The 17,831-nt window shown below is 36.2% G+C and overlaps 2 protein-coding genes and 1 long non-coding RNA gene across 6 annotated transcripts; 1 reads left to right on the top strand and 2 right to left on the bottom strand.

Moving 5' to 3' along the window:
- Positions 1-136: 136 nt before the first annotated feature.
- Positions 137-6,460, bottom strand: LOC145215315 (tRNA 2'-phosphotransferase 1-like). 2 transcript variants are annotated; one of them, XM_080084001.1, is made up of 10 exons: positions 6,175-6,402; positions 5,550-5,957; positions 5,209-5,309; positions 4,458-4,556; positions 4,170-4,270; positions 3,933-4,108; positions 3,608-3,724; positions 1,981-2,092; positions 1,118-1,228; positions 137-794 (listed from the first exon to the last, which is right to left on the bottom strand). In XM_080084001.1, the coding sequence occupies exons 1-10, from the start codon at positions 6,277-6,279 to the stop codon at positions 595-597; spliced, it is 1,530 nt and encodes a 509-aa protein (XP_079940127.1). In that variant the 5' UTR covers positions 6,280-6,402; the 3' UTR covers positions 137-594. The 2 variants fall into 2 exon arrangements, with proteins under 2 accessions (XP_079940127.1, XP_079940136.1); XM_080084010.1 differs by lacking the exon at positions 5,550-5,957 and having other exon boundaries at positions 6,175-6,460.
- A 3,842-nt stretch (positions 6,461-10,302) lies between these two features.
- LOC145208985 (uncharacterized) lies at positions 10,303-12,808 on the top strand. The gene is made up of 8 exons (XM_080079238.1): positions 10,303-10,535; positions 10,595-11,048; positions 11,113-11,203; positions 11,268-11,474; positions 11,599-11,763; positions 11,935-12,109; positions 12,182-12,282; positions 12,345-12,808. The coding sequence occupies exons 1-8, from the start codon at positions 10,439-10,441 to the stop codon at positions 12,654-12,656; spliced, it is 1,602 nt and encodes a 533-aa protein (XP_079935364.1). The 5' UTR covers positions 10,303-10,438; the 3' UTR covers positions 12,657-12,808.
- A 3,156-nt stretch (positions 12,809-15,964) lies between these two features.
- Positions 15,965-17,245, bottom strand: LOC145230102 (uncharacterized). 3 transcript variants are annotated; one of them, XR_013860560.1, is made up of 4 exons: positions 16,882-17,245; positions 16,696-16,759; positions 16,114-16,630; positions 15,965-16,024 (listed from the first exon to the last, which is right to left on the bottom strand). It is a non-coding gene; the product is annotated as an uncharacterized LOC145230102 (long non-coding RNA). The 3 variants fall into 3 exon arrangements; XR_013860559.1 differs by having other exon boundaries at positions 15,965-16,243; positions 16,317-16,630; positions 16,882-17,239; XR_013860557.1 differs by having other exon boundaries at positions 15,965-16,630; positions 16,882-17,219.
- Between the last annotated feature and the right edge of the window lie 586 nt (positions 17,246-17,831).

Genomic DNA, 17,831 nt, shown 5'->3' on the forward strand with positions numbered 1-17,831 from the left:
AGCATTTATTCTATAGGGTAAAACAGATTGTAGCATAAAAATCAAACTTCTAAAGGTAATTAAAAAATGCCCTTTAAAGCAATATAATTTGCTTGCGAGGCTGTTTGTGCATCAGATAAACCGAGACGTAACGCGGTTTATTGCAAAGTTTATTTTTATATGCTATTCTACAATGGGCAATTCCTCCCGGCTCGCACAACAGCAACGAATCAACAAATTGTTATGTACAATAAATTATTACGTAATAGTGACTTAGGTAGTCTGATTTTACCACGAAGCGACTCACTATGTCTTAACCTCACGCATATCAATTCAATAGCGGGTATGCACAAGTGTATGTGATTTAACTACATCGAGCCCTACAAAAAATCAACAGTAAAAAGCAAATCGCAAGCAAAACAAAAAATCATGCGCATGACACCGTAAGCCAGAACCAAGTAAAAAAGTGACAAAGGCATTTGAAGAAGGCAAAAAAACATTACAAGCTGGTGTTGCTGAAACTCTTTAATGCACCAAAATTTCAAAACTAAAATGCGGAAAATTACCGTTCTGATTTTGACGACTCTGATATAAAGGTCGATTTTTTCATGACCTTTATTGCCGTCTATCCCTTGTATATGGTTTATTATTTCCCTGACGATCCGTTTTACGTTGGTCTCCTGCGCGACTGCTTTGAGCATCGTTCCCACTTGATCGTTGATCACGTTTATCCCTTCCGTGGCCCTTTTTTTCTCTTTTCTGTTTTTCATCTTCTTTGTCATCATAGTCAGGAGGAACCTCAAAATTCAGTTTTTCTATTTCAAACAATAATATTCGGGTCATTTAGGAGAGAATGGAATAGAGAGCACCCATGGATTCGTGCAAAAGTAGCAAATCTATGTTAATAGTTTGTAAATACTCAAAAAAAAAAAAAAAGCAAGAGTTTTATGTTAAAAAAGAAGTATTGCATTGTAAACACAAATGGTAACCATGGTTTGAAGATCATGTAAACAAAATATTTTTACAGATACCAATAGTAATTCTTTCATGCTAAAGGACCTGTGAATCAGGTTGTATACAATGTAATGACAAATTTGTTATGTAAAGTATACAAATGTGTAAAGTTTCATAAACTTACGTCTGGGATAGTACTTCATTACAAAATCAAAAAACTTTGGATGTATTCTTCCCTTATTGTCCCCTTCACTCAGTATTACTCTATTGCTGGAAATAAAGAACTTCAACCCATCTGAAACATTACAAATAGTTTTGTGAATCATTTTGTTTCTTCCTAGGACGTTAATGGTAATGCTCATTGCTGCAACACCCCAAACCCAAGGCTCATAATAAGAGCTAAAGTAACATGTATTGTGTGAAACATCAACATTCTGCAATAAAATCAGTCTATTAAGTCATACACAAAGCACTGAATTTTGTTGGCATTTACTAGTGATGTACCAAATCGCTAAAATTTCGGTTCGGCCGAATCAACCGAATCATTTATGACGTCACGCGAAATCGTACGCTACGCGTTTGACATGAAAAAATGCTAATCTACCAGGCAAGGTGCAGAATTGTTGTGTTTTGTCCTCATTTCAGTTCTGGGGGTTTAAAACTACCTCAAGCATGATTGCCAACCTGCCAATAAAGTACTAATTTTTTAGAGTAGGAAAAACGATAAACTGTTGAAAAAGATAAAAATTGACGCGTGTTTCGTTATGGTGCAGTTGAAAGATTGCGTGGAAGCAAAACTAAGCAGAAAAGATACGTTTTACAATTTAAATTTGTGTGTGTGAAAGATTCGGGTTCGGCCGAATCGCAACAAATTATTTGGCCGATTCGGCCGATAATTTCGGCAAACTGAATATTCGGTGCATCTTTAGTATTTAGTATTCCTTTTCTTAAACTGTGTGTTGACATAAATTCAACCCAAATAAATTATTCCACATGCCAAAATATAAACTTAGTACGTGCAGATGGTTGATATCAGTATGTACGAACCTTCCAGTGCTTTAGCCAAATTCAAACGAATTACAACATCAGATGTGTTTCTCATTCCACTTAATACATCTTCGTCCCCAGGCATACCAATTGCAAAATGAATGTGGGTCCTCTAAAAAACATAGATTTTTTTAATAATTGGGGGAGAAACAACTGTAACTATACAGATTCATTAGTTTCTAGCTAGAATAAAATGCAAAATACTGGTAAGTTGTACACTATAAACTATAAAGTAAGATAGATTTTATAAATATTATTATAATCAGTAGATTTTAGGTGATAATTGGGTGTTTTGTATAATGCAAGTCAAAAATGGTTAGTTTGCGTAATATTATAGCAAAATATTGTGCTGTACATCAATTTATCATTACAAAACAAACTAAAAGGGTGGCTTAGCACATTTTGTCATTGCACATACACTGTTACCTATTTTAAAACATTCATATATTTCATCTGCTTATTTTATATTGGGTCCCACATTATCCACTTTCTTTTATAACCTTAATTGTTTCTGCAGGCAGAAACACATGCAAAGTTAAAAATAATGCATTTCAAGAGATAACCATGAGAAAGTTGGGAGTTGTAAGGTAAAACACAGTGATTAGCACTGGGCTTAAATAATAATACTATGAAACCACAATAATTCAATCAATAGTACTGCAAAATTTGAGCCCAATCCGCCAATGTTTAAAATTTTGACCACTAGAGGAGATTTGAGCAACAGCTGTTAGTACTTCTGACGTCATAGAGCTGTTAACAACCCCCCCTAACTGCCATGGCGCAAAAACGTCCACCAAGCAACCCACAAACACAAGTAACATACGACTGGTTGCCCTAGTAACACTATTGGGCCAAAGAAATCTTTCGTTTGTGGTGCCCAGTAACATACAAATTCGTTTACACTTTGGGGGCTAGTGGGGTAAATGTTGGGGCTACAGGGTTGACACAACAATCAACACCTATAAATGGCCTTAAAGTTATCCAAATTTCAGCCCATTCTGACACTGTTCACAAACTCACCCATTTCAAGGGGTTAACAGGGTAAATACTGGGGTTATCAACACAAACAAAATGGGATGCACATCTACATAACTATATCTACCATCTGTGTAAGTTTCATCTAAATCCATTAAACATTTGATGGCAAAACGAGTCAGACAAGCTTTGGGGTAAAAGGGGGCTATCGGGGTAAATACGGTAAGTTTCATCTAAATCCATTAAACATTTGATGGCAAAACGAGTCGGACAAGCTTTGGGGTAAAAGGGGGCTATCGGGGTAAATACTGGGGTTATCAACACAAACAAAGTGGGATGCACATCTACATAACTATATCTACCATCTGTGTAAGTTTCATCAAAATCCATCAAACATTTGATCGAAAAACGAGTCGGACAAACTTTGGGGAGAAAAAAAAGAAAAAAAAACAAAAATAAATTTGAGTAAAATCAATATGTGTCCCCTTCAGGGAGGGGGACCCATAATTATGCATATTGTTTTTGATAACTAATATAGGCTAATGACCTGGTTTCTAGTAAGAATAAACAAACTGTTTATCTTCTGAAGCTACAAAGGCATTTATCACCACCAGCTTAAACATTGTAAACATGACTTTCAACTGTTCTATACCGTCATTCGTTTAAGTCCTTCCTTCTTTATTGTTTGCCATGCTGTTAAACTTGTTCCATGAACAACTTCGGGAAATTTACTGGCATCAGTAACTGGATCAAGCGCCAAATTTTCAACCTTTGTTTATGGAATGGGACAAAACATAAGTTAGGAAAAACTACTGAAAATTACCTAAAATATATATTATACAAAAATACTTTTGATTATATTTTCCAACAGATAAAAAACAATACAAATCAAAACATTTAAAGCTGAAAAATGACGAAACATTATTCTCTTTTCAAAAATAAGGCAAAATCTCAAAAGTAAAAAAAAGATGAATTACTTTTACTGTGTGGCCTTGAGTAGCTTTTATGTACCAAAATCCTTTATATTCTACCAGTTCAAATCGTTTCTTGTCATTGCTGTAAACAACTTGCTTGATGCAATCAAGTGTAGCACCAGGAAACTTTTGGCAAAATTTCTTGTCATGGAGAATTAGGTCCACACTTGCATATCCCTCTGGAACACATTAAAAACGGTTTCATTGTACACATTTGGATGAATAACAGATGATATTTACCATCGTCTAGTTTAATCCAGCGATAGCTTCCATGGCGCACAATTCGCACCAGCTCTTTAGAAAGCTCAAACTGACTCCAATTTGGTTGCTCATAGGTTTGTCTGAAACATAGAGAAAAACGTAATTTACACAGGATAGTCTTTAGCATGATGAATCTAAACAAAGCAACTGAAACTTTGACAAAGCAACACAAATGGTATGAAACAATTTACAACAAATGAAAGTGTAAACTGTGTTTTGAAGTAAACCAACCAAACCTTTACAAACAAAAAAATGTTTTGTCATAACCTGCTATATTGTGGGTCAATGTGTTGTGGTTGTTGTTGTTGTTGGGGTGTTCGATACTCATATTGGGTTGCATGGGGTTGATAATGTGGATGGGGCTGTCTAAATTATTAAAATGTTAAAAAAAGATTTTAGTCATATCACTTTAGGATCAATGTATAAAGTAGCACTGTATAAACTATAATAAACATGAAAAGACTACTGTATACCATCTTCATGTACAATAAAGTGAAATATTACTGTAGACCAGTGATCGGCAAACTTATTTCACACCTGGAGGCCCACAGCATCAGATATTACTGCAAGAAATACTGATAGCTAAATCAAGTTTTCCCCTTAAAGTACACTTAAAAGTTGAAACTAACATGTTAATCATTATGATCTTCACAATATGTGGTTACACCGTATGTTTTCTTTCCACAAGCAAACCAAATCTCAACTTGATTTATCTCAACTCCTTACAAAAATCACTTCGATAATATGTTACACTTGATCAACTTCATTACATATCACACATAATGATGAAACAAAGTCTCTTTTTGGAGCATTTTAAAAATTGAACACCATGTAATGTTAGCATTATAAATAAGATACCAATAGCAGCCAACCAATTACAATTGCATCTAGTATGACATAATGATATTATTTTAATGCTGTCAAAATACCATCATATTAAGACATTTAAGTAAGGTGAATATTTGAAAACAAATCGACTCAAGCACCATCATGAGATTCATGACATACATGTATTTACCCATGGACAAAAGGTTGGTCCCATCGACTTTTTCGGGGTTCATTTCCATAATGTCTCGCACTTTGTTCTGGCCTTTGTCGCTTGGATGGTCCGTAATGGTCCTACATGCATCAATGAAAAAAGTTTTTTAGGGTAGCGTACATACTCCACAAGTTTTCACTACTGTGTACCGATAATATTTTAAACTATCAAAATAACATTTCAATGTAATTTCTCATGTACTGTTTTTGTTTATAAATTATTCAAGTTTCTTTAACTGTTTGAAGTTTGTTTCATGACATAGTTGTTGTCACATGCAGTTTGACAAGCAGGTTTATGGGCAGTGTATACTGCACTCCTACCTCACTTAATGCATTACCCTGCTGAACACTGGGCTCAGCATCAGTTTTATCTTTAAAATCTGTTCCACTCGTTGCAGTTTCAGTCTGTCCAAGACCAACTTCTTGTAATGCAGTTTCAACTTTTTCTAATTGTTGGTCTTTTGTAGTCTCTTTATTAAGAATGACAGTGTTTTTGTTGTTGACATCACCAGAAGAAACTGGCAGTACACCATCCGCTTGGATCGCTTTGCTGTTATCTACACCTTGCTGTCCAGAAGAAATGCTTACTAAAACTTTTCCGCCATCAGTTTTGTTGGTTGTGATTTTGCTTTCAACTGAAATATTTTTGTATGTAGCATCATCCCCAGATGTTACAATTTGTTCTTTTACTACATTGCCATCAGATTCTTGAAGGTCTTTTAAGGCAGTCTATAGAAAATAAGGACTTGGTCTCCAATCTACAAAGTGATTTACAGAAGCCAAACCATAACTAAAATAAATCCATTGATAGCAATGTTAATCCAGTTTTTATGAATTTCAGGCTAATTGGATGAATTAACATTTTTGAAGAATTACACAAACAAGTTACACTCCAACTAAAATCATACGGTTTAATCAAACACAAAACATAACAATAAGTGCAAACCTCTTGATTTTTTCGTTTCTGTTTGTTCTGTCGCTTCTTTGCGCTTTTTGATAACTTTGGTTGGGCCGGCCCAGCAGTATAGCCAGGAACATGATGGTTAGACATTTTTCTGGCAACTCTTTCAAATTATACAAATATGTACTTCTTCTGAAAAGTAATCCAAAATCTACAACAGATTATGACGCAATCGTCGCTACAGTCACTCAGTATCATAAAATGTCGAAGAAAATGGGGAACAAGAGATTTGTTTGCCTCAGGGGGATTACCCGGATTCAAAATTTTTGTTTTGTTTGTGGCCAAACCAACTTCCGTTTAATTGTTTTCGTTTTCCAGCCATTAGTTTCTTAACACCATGTCAATTGACATCACTGAAGTCTGCAATGATTTTAATTGCAAAGAATTTTTATCAGCTACCCAATAAAAGATGAAGTTCTGCTAAAACCATAACTTACGTAGCCGCACATTTAGCTAAGTTTCGCAGGTGGCGCAAAGAGTATTTAACACGTATTTAAAACAGGGAGTCGAACCGGAACTGAACCCGAACCCGCGAACCGGTTTGAGCTGTTAATTTCATTAAACCCGAACCGAACCCGAACCGCTAATTACGATTTTCTAAAAACCCGAACCGGAGTTGAACACTGAAGAATACGCGAGATAACACTTAAAAATAACAGTGCACGGCCAAATTATTTTGGATTTGATAAGGCCAGATAGATGATGGGTATGAATTAAATTAAAACGAATAAAAATTTGAACCGGTTTGAAAACCGCAAACCGGTTCGGAGCGGATAATTTTCCCAAACCGGAACAAAACCCGAACCTGAAATAAACACTTTTAAAAACCTGAACCGAACCCGAACCCTTAAAAACAAACCGAAGTGAACCCGAACCGAACCTGAACCCAAATGACAAGCGGTTCGACTCCCTGATTTAAAACGTTATATCACTATCTCTAAATATTGATCGACAGTTAGGGCTATTATGGTTGAGTTAGGTATTATCATAAAAATATAATAAAACAAACAAACATAAAATCTTAGATCCTTGTGTAAAATTTTCAAAATCTTACTTTACAACCCTCTTTAGCAGCAAAACTAATATTCAGCTTTATGCGCCACTTTTAGAAATTTAGTTAAATGTGGGACTGACGAGAGTTATGGTGTTACTAGATCTACCAAACATAGATTTTTATCAGCTAGTGTAAAGTGCGAAGTATGGTGGAATTGTACGAATTAATGCTAAACGGCAAAAAAAATCGACACCAAATAAAGCTAAAGGTCAACAATGCACATGTGTTAAAAATCCCAAGGCCACAAAAAAATATACACACTTTCTTGTTTATACTGACATTTCCTGCAATATAGTCTGCATACTGACGCATCCCTGCAACCAGAAAGTAGGAAAATGCCTTTCGCGAAATAAGCGACGACTATTAACCGAGATAAAAACTTTTTTGAAAGTTGTTGATACTAGTAGTGGGAGTTAGAGTCATGAAGAAGTACAACGTGTCATGTGGTAAACTGGAAAAGTATGAGACACGCTTGCAATAGAAAATTAATGTCTGTTGTTGTCCCTACCAGTTGTGATGTACGTATATTACCGCTAAATGTCGTCCCTGTGTTATGACGCCCGTTTCGTATATAACCGAGTACCGCGTCTTAAACGTGGCAGTCAATACATGTAACCGCTTAAAGGTGTGTGCGTTCATGACACCAGTTTGAAATGTGAACATAATATATATGGTTAAGATGAATACAGCATTGAGACGTTATTTTGAAAAGATTTATTTATCTTAACTTTCTTTGCAAATATGACCTACCAACGGCAATCTAAGTCATAACTAAACTGTTTGTGCTGGATGACACGTGTAATGCATGTCACCAAAGTCTTTAGTCTTATACCTAGCTGTAGGTAAACGTAAACAAGACAACTAACGACTGTAACTGGATGCGGCACAACGCAGGCCTACTATCGCTTAACATGAGTAAAACAACATAGATTTATAGACTGCCTACTGTTTTGTCCTTTTAAGCACTCCGAAACAGAAGTTTTCGATTTCCACAGGATCGCAGCAAATCACATAAAAAGTTCCGTAGAACCACGATGAAGTTTTTGCCTTATTTGCCCAGCATACCTGTGAGTTTAACTTTAACCTCCATCATATGAAACAGGCTGTTACTCGCTAGGCGTGTGCAATCTGTTGCAATTATACGGCAGCACAAACCCAGAACACAGAACACCCAAGCATCGTTCAGTAATGAAGATACTTGACCCGATAAGCCTTTTTTCGGTACCCCAGCAGTTTTACGCAACCATTCAACAATAACAATGCAAACAAAATTTGACTGATAAACTTATTGTCCACCATGTAATTGTAGGCAATAAAACATTTCCTTGTTTACCCTAAGAACCTCACATCCTTACTTCTTAACGTGGGAAATGTTGTTGGTTTATGTTTATTCTCAATTTGACTGGTCCTCGTTTTCACCCCCATTTCGTGATCAAAATTATTTCTTTGCAACTGTGTTTAAATTAGCGGTTCTCAAACTGGGGTCCCCGGTCCTTTAGGGGTCCGTGAGGCAATTTCGGGGGACCGCGAAACGGTTAAAGTAATTCTATGATCTTATTTGGCGTCAGTTTATCCACTGTTCTTGTCCTCTGATGTCACATGCAGCATGCTGTCTTTGGATCACTGTTATGCTCAATTTTGCATAACCAGCTAAAATCCCGCAATCAACTTTCGTTTTTCTGAAATACACATTCGGGCTTAAGGACCGCGAGCCCTCGAAATAATGGCAAAGGGACTGTTTTGGAAAAAATAATAGAAAAGTTTGAGAACCACCGGTTTAAATGGATTCTTGTTGTTGTTTAAAATAAGATTCTTGACCACCCTTAACAAACAGTGTTTGAAACAATACACTATGCCACGTGTTGTCAGCAATTTTTATTTACACACTTTAAACAAGGTCACTTGGTTATGATAAAATCAACTACAGATATAGACTACATGCAACTACGGGAATAGGCAATAAAACCCGGTGGGTCATCACTCGTAAAACTTCATGATCTCTTCAGCTTCTTGTTTAATTTTCTCGAAGTCATATATGATCCATCGCCTTTTTGGAAAATTCTTGAAAGAAAAACGTTTTAAAGTTAGTTAAGTGTGTTACACATTTACGAAAGTGGTATGAATGCTATCTAGCGGGAATGCTGTTTATTATACTTGAAACATTAATTGATCTAACTATAGCTCCCAATGCACACAAATTGATTTTTACAGCAAGCTACATTTAAAAGTTAGTTTCGGTAAGATATCTACCATAAAACACGAAATTTAATTAGAAGCGTTTGTGAAATTTATGTCAAACATTTTAACAAACATGATGCACAAAAACAACTAGCATTTTGTTTCGTATACACTGCAAACCAAATTGGGTAGAGACAGTATGAAAAAGTTGGGTTTGCAAAAATACACCCAAGTGTTTTGGGTTTACACTGTAAAGTAAGTCAAATAAATGCCCAAATTTTGATTGCTACCCAAACTTTTATGTGTACCCAACCGCATTTACCCAAATAATTTGGGTTCAAGTGATAAGTAATGCAAGAATGTACCTAAATTATATTGTTACCCAAATTTTGAAGTGTACAAAACTGAATGTACCCAAATGATTAGGGTAAAAATGATAAAGTGCCAAAACTATTTTCAAAAAAAGTCAGTTGTTGCAAGTAAATTTGCATATTTTATCAAACGAATACTTTCTATAAGCGTGTCTCTTCAATGCTTACAGATTATTGCAACCGCAAACTATAAAAAAGCCACTTTGATAACTGCTTTGGCATGGTTCTCTTACTGATGCTTACCCATTTGCAATCAATATGCGAAAAAAAAACACTCGCTACGGCGTTAATGCGTATACGACGAACTACACGATTTTAAACAAGCCGTCAGTAATGTCCTGAACGTTCTCTGCTTTCATTGCAGGACATAATAATTTGGTCCAAAAGGATAAACACAAATTTAAATGTGAATATTAAGGAATTATCCAATCAAACGTTGTTTCAAAAAACACATGAAAAAGGTGATCCGTTAAATTGTCTTCTGAAGCTTCGGACAAAGTGCGACGTTTAGGGCGTGGCTGGTGGCAAAAGCCCGCGAACGGGATCACGTGTGTTTGTTGCAAGCGACTATGGTGTTTGTCGTGTTTAGTCGGTTTTTGTACTAAATGTTTTAGCTTAATTTAGGTTAGAATAAAACAATTTAAAAATGGATTCATCGAATAGCGATGTTATCATAATTGTCAAGGAAGCGTTACAAGGTGTTTCTGAGGAAAAGACACAAAAGATATGCGACATTTTTACAGGTAAATATTTTTTGTTAGAATAACTTTGTAATCGGTCCTTAAACTATAATACTTTATAGAAAGCCTGGTTGATGGAAAATCCTTAGCAGTGGCTAATTTCAGTTTGCTAGTTCAAACATTTGCGGAGGTTCCAAGAGGGCTCCTGTTGAGAATTTTTAACAAGTTTTCTGAAAAACGTGAAAGGGAAAAGATAGAAAGGGCATTGCATATGGACACATCAGTAGATTCTGACTCTGACACAGTACCACTAACAGACAGTGACATCACAGAAGATAGCAGTCTGACTTTAAACACATCTGATGAGTTTTCCAACAGTAGTAGTGATGAAGTGCCATCCTCATCCCACCATATTTTTACACCAAATTTGTGCAAACCAGTGCCAAAAGTGTTTCCAATTGAATTGTGTCGATTCGGATTTTATGCCAAAGAAGTTTTAAGAACTGGAAAAATTACAGAATGTGGTACCAGTGAAATAACAACAGAATTAATCACAGTAATGAAAAGATATAAAAGGCAAGTTAAGTGTTTTCCAAATTTATCATGCCTAAAAATGGCCTAACAGTATTGTATTATGCAGATACCCAACTGCAGAAATAAGAAGAAAGGTTATTCAAGAATTTGTCAAGATTGGTAAAGCAACAGTTGGTTTAGATGAAGATGCAGCAAAGGTAAAACCAACAGCAGTGATTGTCACTAATTTTATTTTTATGTAACTTCCACCATTGTTTACAGAAATTCTGGCTCCGAAAAGTTAGTTCCAAAATAAATTCCCAAATGAAACAGATGAGAAAGTTATCTAGTCCACCCAAGTGTTTTTCAAAAAGAAAATACAACAACATTTCTGGGACAGCAGACACAACATGTGTTAAGCGTAGAAAATCATCAGTGGGACTTCTAGAAACAGAATCCAATGAGGAACAATTTAAAGAAGACAAAGAAGTCAGTATCAGTTGTTGTAAGCTTTGGGTCAACTACCAGTTTGCTAATGTTGATGTTAATATGGTTAACTGACAGAATTAAAACAATCACATTTTTGTATCAATTGACATTTTACTTTTGTTAGATTTTACAAGATGAATTTAAAAAACCATCTGTCTGTCGCAATAAGCGAACAATTTGTGAAAAAGTGGAGGCAACATTTTTGTATCGGTGCAACTACATACTAAACACTAAACCATCACCAAATGAGCTCATGGAACAATGGCCTGCACTTTTTACTTATGATGAAGTGAGTGTTATCTAGATTCTTTAAAATGCTATAAAACAGTGCCAGAATTTGTTGGATTACAGGCATACGGTAGTGCTAAACTTTTTTGAACTTAAGTTCTAACTTGCTAAAATTCCAAATGTTTTTTTCTTTTCAATAGAAACAAACCATAATTAACAATGTGTTTTTTAGTTGATCCGTGACTTCAAAAGACTGCAGCCCACTCTACCTTCAGAGACAGAAATAAGGAATGTTGGAGATGTATTATTTACAAAAGTAATTAAATTTGCATCTGAAAAACCTTACAAATCAGCAAATCTTAAGCGAATTCTCCAAATGCTTCCTGATGAAATGGACAAGTTTAATGGTAAGTGGAAATATATTGTGATTGAACTTTCCATAACAAATGATCATTTCTATACATTTGTTTTGTGAACAGATCTGAGTTTTGCTGTTGGAATTCTGTTGGTGTGTTGTCTACTAACAGGAAATACAAAACGAGAGTTTAGCCAGGACCGTTACCTATTGGATATATGCCCAGTATGTAAACATTTTCACACCATTTAATGTATGTACACAGCATAACATTTCATATGTTGCAGATTAACACATCGTTTGAAGACACAAAAAATGCATTTGGCGATCGCCAGCAGCCAATTCTTGTCATATATGGAGATGCTGCTGATCCACAAAAGATACTGCTTTTTGCTGAAAACCAGGTTATTCTGCAAACCACCAATGTTGTAGAAGGGCTACTATCCTTGTTTGCATGTTACTTTGTCTTTAATTACGAATATTGCCCTCATGTTGTGAAAGCACTCTATTTTCTTCAAACATATCTTCTAAAAATTGGCAACAACTCTCCATATCATTCTGTTAAAGAACTCAAACTAAGTTTGGAAACATCTCAGTAATTTTCATGCATTTTGCCCATTGTGACGTGTACAGTATTTGATTTTCTAACTTTTTTGGTGGAAATGTAGGGTTACACTTCGTTTCTGTTCATTATTTAAAAAAAATTGTGATGTGACCATGTGAAATAAAACGGAAATGGTCGTTCAGCTTATATGTTTGTGTGGGTTCAGTGAGCAAATATTTGCTTGGGTTTATACGTTTTTACCAAAAAAAAGCAAAACCTTAATTAACGCAAAAAATAGTAAACTGGGAGTTCACCCAAAAACATTTGGGGTTTACTTTGCCCAATGTTTTTAGTTGGGTTTCTCAACCAATTTACCCAATTAAATTGGGTGATGACAACCCATTTTTTTGGGTTGTGTTAGCCCACTTTGGTTTACAGTGTAACACCAGTTGAATTACAAATTTGTTAAACATGATGCGTGATGCATTCACTTACTGGTCAATTATAATCTGCGCTGCATCCCGACGTTTGGCTGCTTTTTGCGCATGGGTGTCTTTTGTGAATCCGTGAGCGTTGAACACCGCCTGTAACTTTCCACTCGTTCCGTTACCAATTGCCAATTTAATAAGAGCTGGAACTGGAAAGTCTCTTAATTAGACATGCATCTTCAACTTTGTCGCACAGCACTTTGCCACTTCCAACGCAATCCCCCCAAATAGACGTCGGTCGTATTGATCTATATCTTTCATTGGTTTTGTTATGTAGTCTTGGTACCTTTCAAACAAATTTTGGCGAGATTCTGTCTTTTCGGCGTCATTAAATTTCCCGTTTTCGTCGTCAAACACTTTGGAAAAATTTCCCTTTTTACTCACGTCAATAGGAGAAACGCTACTTGACTCTATCAAGCGAGCGCTGCTGAAAATAGTCAGAGCAGTATCGGGTTTATCGTTTACGTGAAACACAAAGCAGTTATCATCTTTTATTAAGTCTTCGTTAGGCTATTTGTGATTGATATCAACCTTCGTATGACTTGTTTGCCGTTCAAACCACCATATTCCACTTTAAAGTAGCCTACTTCAGATCCGTAAACTTTTTTTTAACTCAACAAACCTTGCGTCCAATTTATTTTTAAAATCCTTATTTTTTTTCTGGAATTTATTTTTAGACATTTCTTCTGGTGAAGCTAATCGGGATTCATTAACCTCACTTATTTTAAATTTCAACAAAGCAAGGATTTGATCCAACGTCTGCTGTTCCATTTTGTAGTGATACAGGTTGTTGCGTTCGCTCCGCTGGAAAACTAAGTTACAACCCGCTCAGAGTTGAGCGCATAAATATACAATGAGTTGGTAACCAGGGAATACCGCACTCTTTAAAATGGGAAGTTGCCAGTTTTTCCTTTCAACCCTTTCTCGGTAAATATATCGTACCGTGAACCCGCGTGGGTGTTGCGTGTTTCGTGTAACCCGGTCTGGGTCAAAAGGCGTTTCATTTTCACTTAAATAGTTGGCCCTGCTGCAACATGATACATGATAATTGGCAATTGTACATTGAGGGAATTGAAACTCTATACGTGCTTTATTTGATGACATAGCTTTTAGGACGCAATTTTTAAAAGGTAACGCTAATAATTTATTTCCCATAGCAACGACCAGCTAAGCACAATAAAATGTTTCTACACTAAAGAGTTACATCAAACGAGCCATTCTCGCAAAAGCACATGTTTTTAATTTCTTGTTAATCGTTTTTTCAACTTGTTGCCAACAAATTCAAATTTTGTAGCAACATGTTCCACCTTATTTTTAATCTATCCGATATAACGCCAAGTTTTTTTTTTCGTTTCTGTTTGTTCTGTCGCTTCTTTGCGCTTTTTGATAACTTTGGTTGGGCCGGCCCAGCAGTATAGCCAGGAACATGATGGTTAGACATTTTTCTGGCAACTCTTTTAAATTATACAAATATGTACTTCTTCTGAAAAGTAATCCAAAATCTATGACAGATTATGACGCAATCGTCGCTACAGTCACTCAGTATCATAAAATGTCGAAGAAAATGGGGAACAAGAGATTTGTTTGCCTCAGGGGGATTACCCGGATTCAAAATTTTTGTTTTGTTTGTGGCCAAATCAACTTCCGTTTGATTGTTTTCGTTTTCCAACAATTTGTTTCTTAACACCGTTTCAATTGACATGACTGAAGTCTACAATGATGTGTTTTCAAATAATTTTGATCAGCTACCCAATAAAAGAGGAAACTCTTCTAAAACCATAACTCGAGTTAGTACGTGATCACGTCAGCCGAACATAGATAATTTTCTATAGGTGACGCAAAGAGCTTTAACACGTAATAATAGGGTTGGGATTAGGTATTACTGTATCATAAAAATGTAATAAAACAAACATAAAAACTTAGATCCTTATGTAAAATTTTCATAATCTTTCCAACCCTCTTTAGCAGCAAAACTACTATTCAGCTCTATGCGCCACTTACAGAAATTTAGCTAAATGTTGGGCTGACGTGAGTTACGGTGTTACTAGATCTACTAACAATAGAAGTTATCAGATAGTGCAAATTGCGAAGTATTTTTGCAACTTGCGATTGCAAAACGGCAAAAAAATTAGACACCCGATAGAGCTTAAGGTCAACAATTCACACCTGTCACCAGCAACTGGATGCAGCTCATGGGCTTACTATCACTTAACATTGGTTAAAACAACAAAGAATGATTACTGTTTTATCTTTCTAAGACTAAGCTCTCTAGCAGAGGAGTTGTCGATTTACATAGGAGTTCCACCATCATATGTAACAAACTGTACCACGCCCAGTGTAGAAACGTTTTCCATCCTACGGCAGAACAAGTCCAAAACACAGAACACAAGCATCGTTATGTCACTTGACTCGATAACTGATGGCTTTTTCGGTGTCCCTGCAGTTTTATCCAACCGTTTAACAATGACAATGCAAACAAAATTTGACCCAGTTTATTGTTCAACAAAATATAGGCCATGGAATATATTTCCTTTTTTACCCTAACAATCACACACTCTTATTTCTCAACATAAGAAATGTTCTTGGTTAATTATCAACTGGACTGGACCTCGCTTTCCTGATCAATATTACTTTTTTCAACTGAATTGTTGTTGTTTAAAATAATTTCCTTGGCCTCCCGATCTTAACGATCAGTAATTAGTGTTTGTATTAATTAAATTAAGGCTACCTAGTGTGGTCAGCAACTTTTATTTACACACTACAGGCACTTCACACAAGGTCACTTGGTTATCATAAAACCAACTACAGTTATAGGATACGTGCAACTACGGGTGTAGCGTCGCACCTTTAGTGCAGAGCCTGGATAAACTGCCAGTGCGAGCAACAGAATTTTATTCGATCAAGGTTGAATGACGCGCGCAGTAAACGCGGTTTTCTGCAAAGAAACGCCACAAGTGAAAATCAGAACGAGCAATAGCGACACCATACGTGCGACAAACATATGTACAGTAAGAAGCAACATACCAAACTTTGACCTGTCCAAGATTTTCGATTACGTATACGATCACAGGTTGACTATAAGCACGGCGTTCAATGCAGCCGAGCCACTTCGTCGCACAGATACACAGGTTAATGACCAATTGATTCTTGCCCACTGTAATGGTCGCGGTATAATTATGCATTCAAGTAAAGCATAAATAACGACGCTATTAGGCACACCAACTTACCAGTAAATAAACCGGGTTGCAACAGTATAATGCACAACACAACGTATACAGGTCCAACTTGGGTTCGCTACAATATAAGACAACGCGTTGTCAATAACTGGTACTGTACATGTAACGTCTACTTCGGTGCTCCTGGTGGGCACAGACGTCCACTCTGGTACTTCTATTTAATTCCAAAACGCGCCTGCCAAATCCCAACTACAGGCTTCTTCCCGCTAACACTCCACACAAGGTTATAACAGTTTATTTGAAACAAAGCCCTTGATGGCTTCAATTAGCAGGATGCAGTTACTTCTAGACTGGCGGACGGTTTTCTAAAGCAAATATAATGACATAAATTCAACAGAAAAACGCTGGGTTTACAATACAACACTCTTACCGAAACGTTTTGACCAGGACTTTAAAGTTTAAACAGTTATTGTCGACGATCAAATCAAGTCAAACTGTAAATAACAGAGTACACTTTAGACCAGGTACATTGTTACAACAAAGGTTTATCAATACAAAACAATGGTTATTGGCATAATGCTGACCAAGATAAACAAGCAAATAAAACAACACTTACCAAAACAACTTATTGGTCACGAATTACTGGCAGACTTTATGTGCGCAGCAACACGAAACAGGTTACTTCAGATTTTACAGATAATTTACTTAATTTTCCTGAAAAACAAACGACAGTAGTTTCCTAGACACAAGAAACGAACTACTGACGTTTCCAGCAAACTTGTCGAACACAAGGCGCGAAACTATCCACATGATAGCGCTATTTACACTGAAATTTACAATACGGGGAAACGGTGGACAAAACAGTAATTTGCGATGTAACAGTACAGGCAAATCGTAATAACATAGAATGCTCACCAGTAACTCAAGTCTTTACACAGCTCAAATATATCCGTCGACAGTTGGTATATTATCGGTAAACTTCCTTATTTACATAGAACGAAACACATACCAGTTAATTACGGGCTCCTCTAAAATACGCAATCTACGCAATCTACGCAATCTACGCAATCTACGCAAGCTACGCAATCTATGCGCAATCTACTTATAAAACGTATGCAACTTTTAAAAAATGTTGACGGTTAGGGCTTTTAGGATCTGGGTGAGGGTTTATAATAAAAAAAAACACTATAATTTAGTTTTAGATGCCCAGTTTAGGCTTAATATTCGCATGTGTGTTGAGAGTGGTACTAAATACCGTATGGTGTCGCGTGTTAACACTTGTAAGAAAATTAAGCCCAAAAGGTATCTGAGATTAAATTATATAGTTATTTTTGTTATAAACCCTCACCCAGACCCTAATAGCCCTAACCGTCAACATCTTAGTTAGTTTTTTTTAGTAGATTGCGTAGATTGCGTAAATTGCGTAGATTGCGTAGATTGCGTAGATTGCGTAGATTGCGTAGATTGCGTAGATTGCGTAGATTGCGCAGATTGCGTAGATTGCGTATTTCAGAGTAGCCCGTCTCGCACAAGGTAATTGCACCGCAATGGATTTGACGTCACAAC

The sequence above is a fragment of the Phallusia mammillata genome, chromosome 1, assembly GCF_965637545.1.
Source record: "Phallusia mammillata chromosome 1, kaPhaMamm4.hap1.1, whole genome shotgun sequence".
NCBI lineage: Eukaryota > Metazoa > Chordata > Ascidiacea > Phlebobranchia > Ascidiidae > Phallusia > Phallusia mammillata.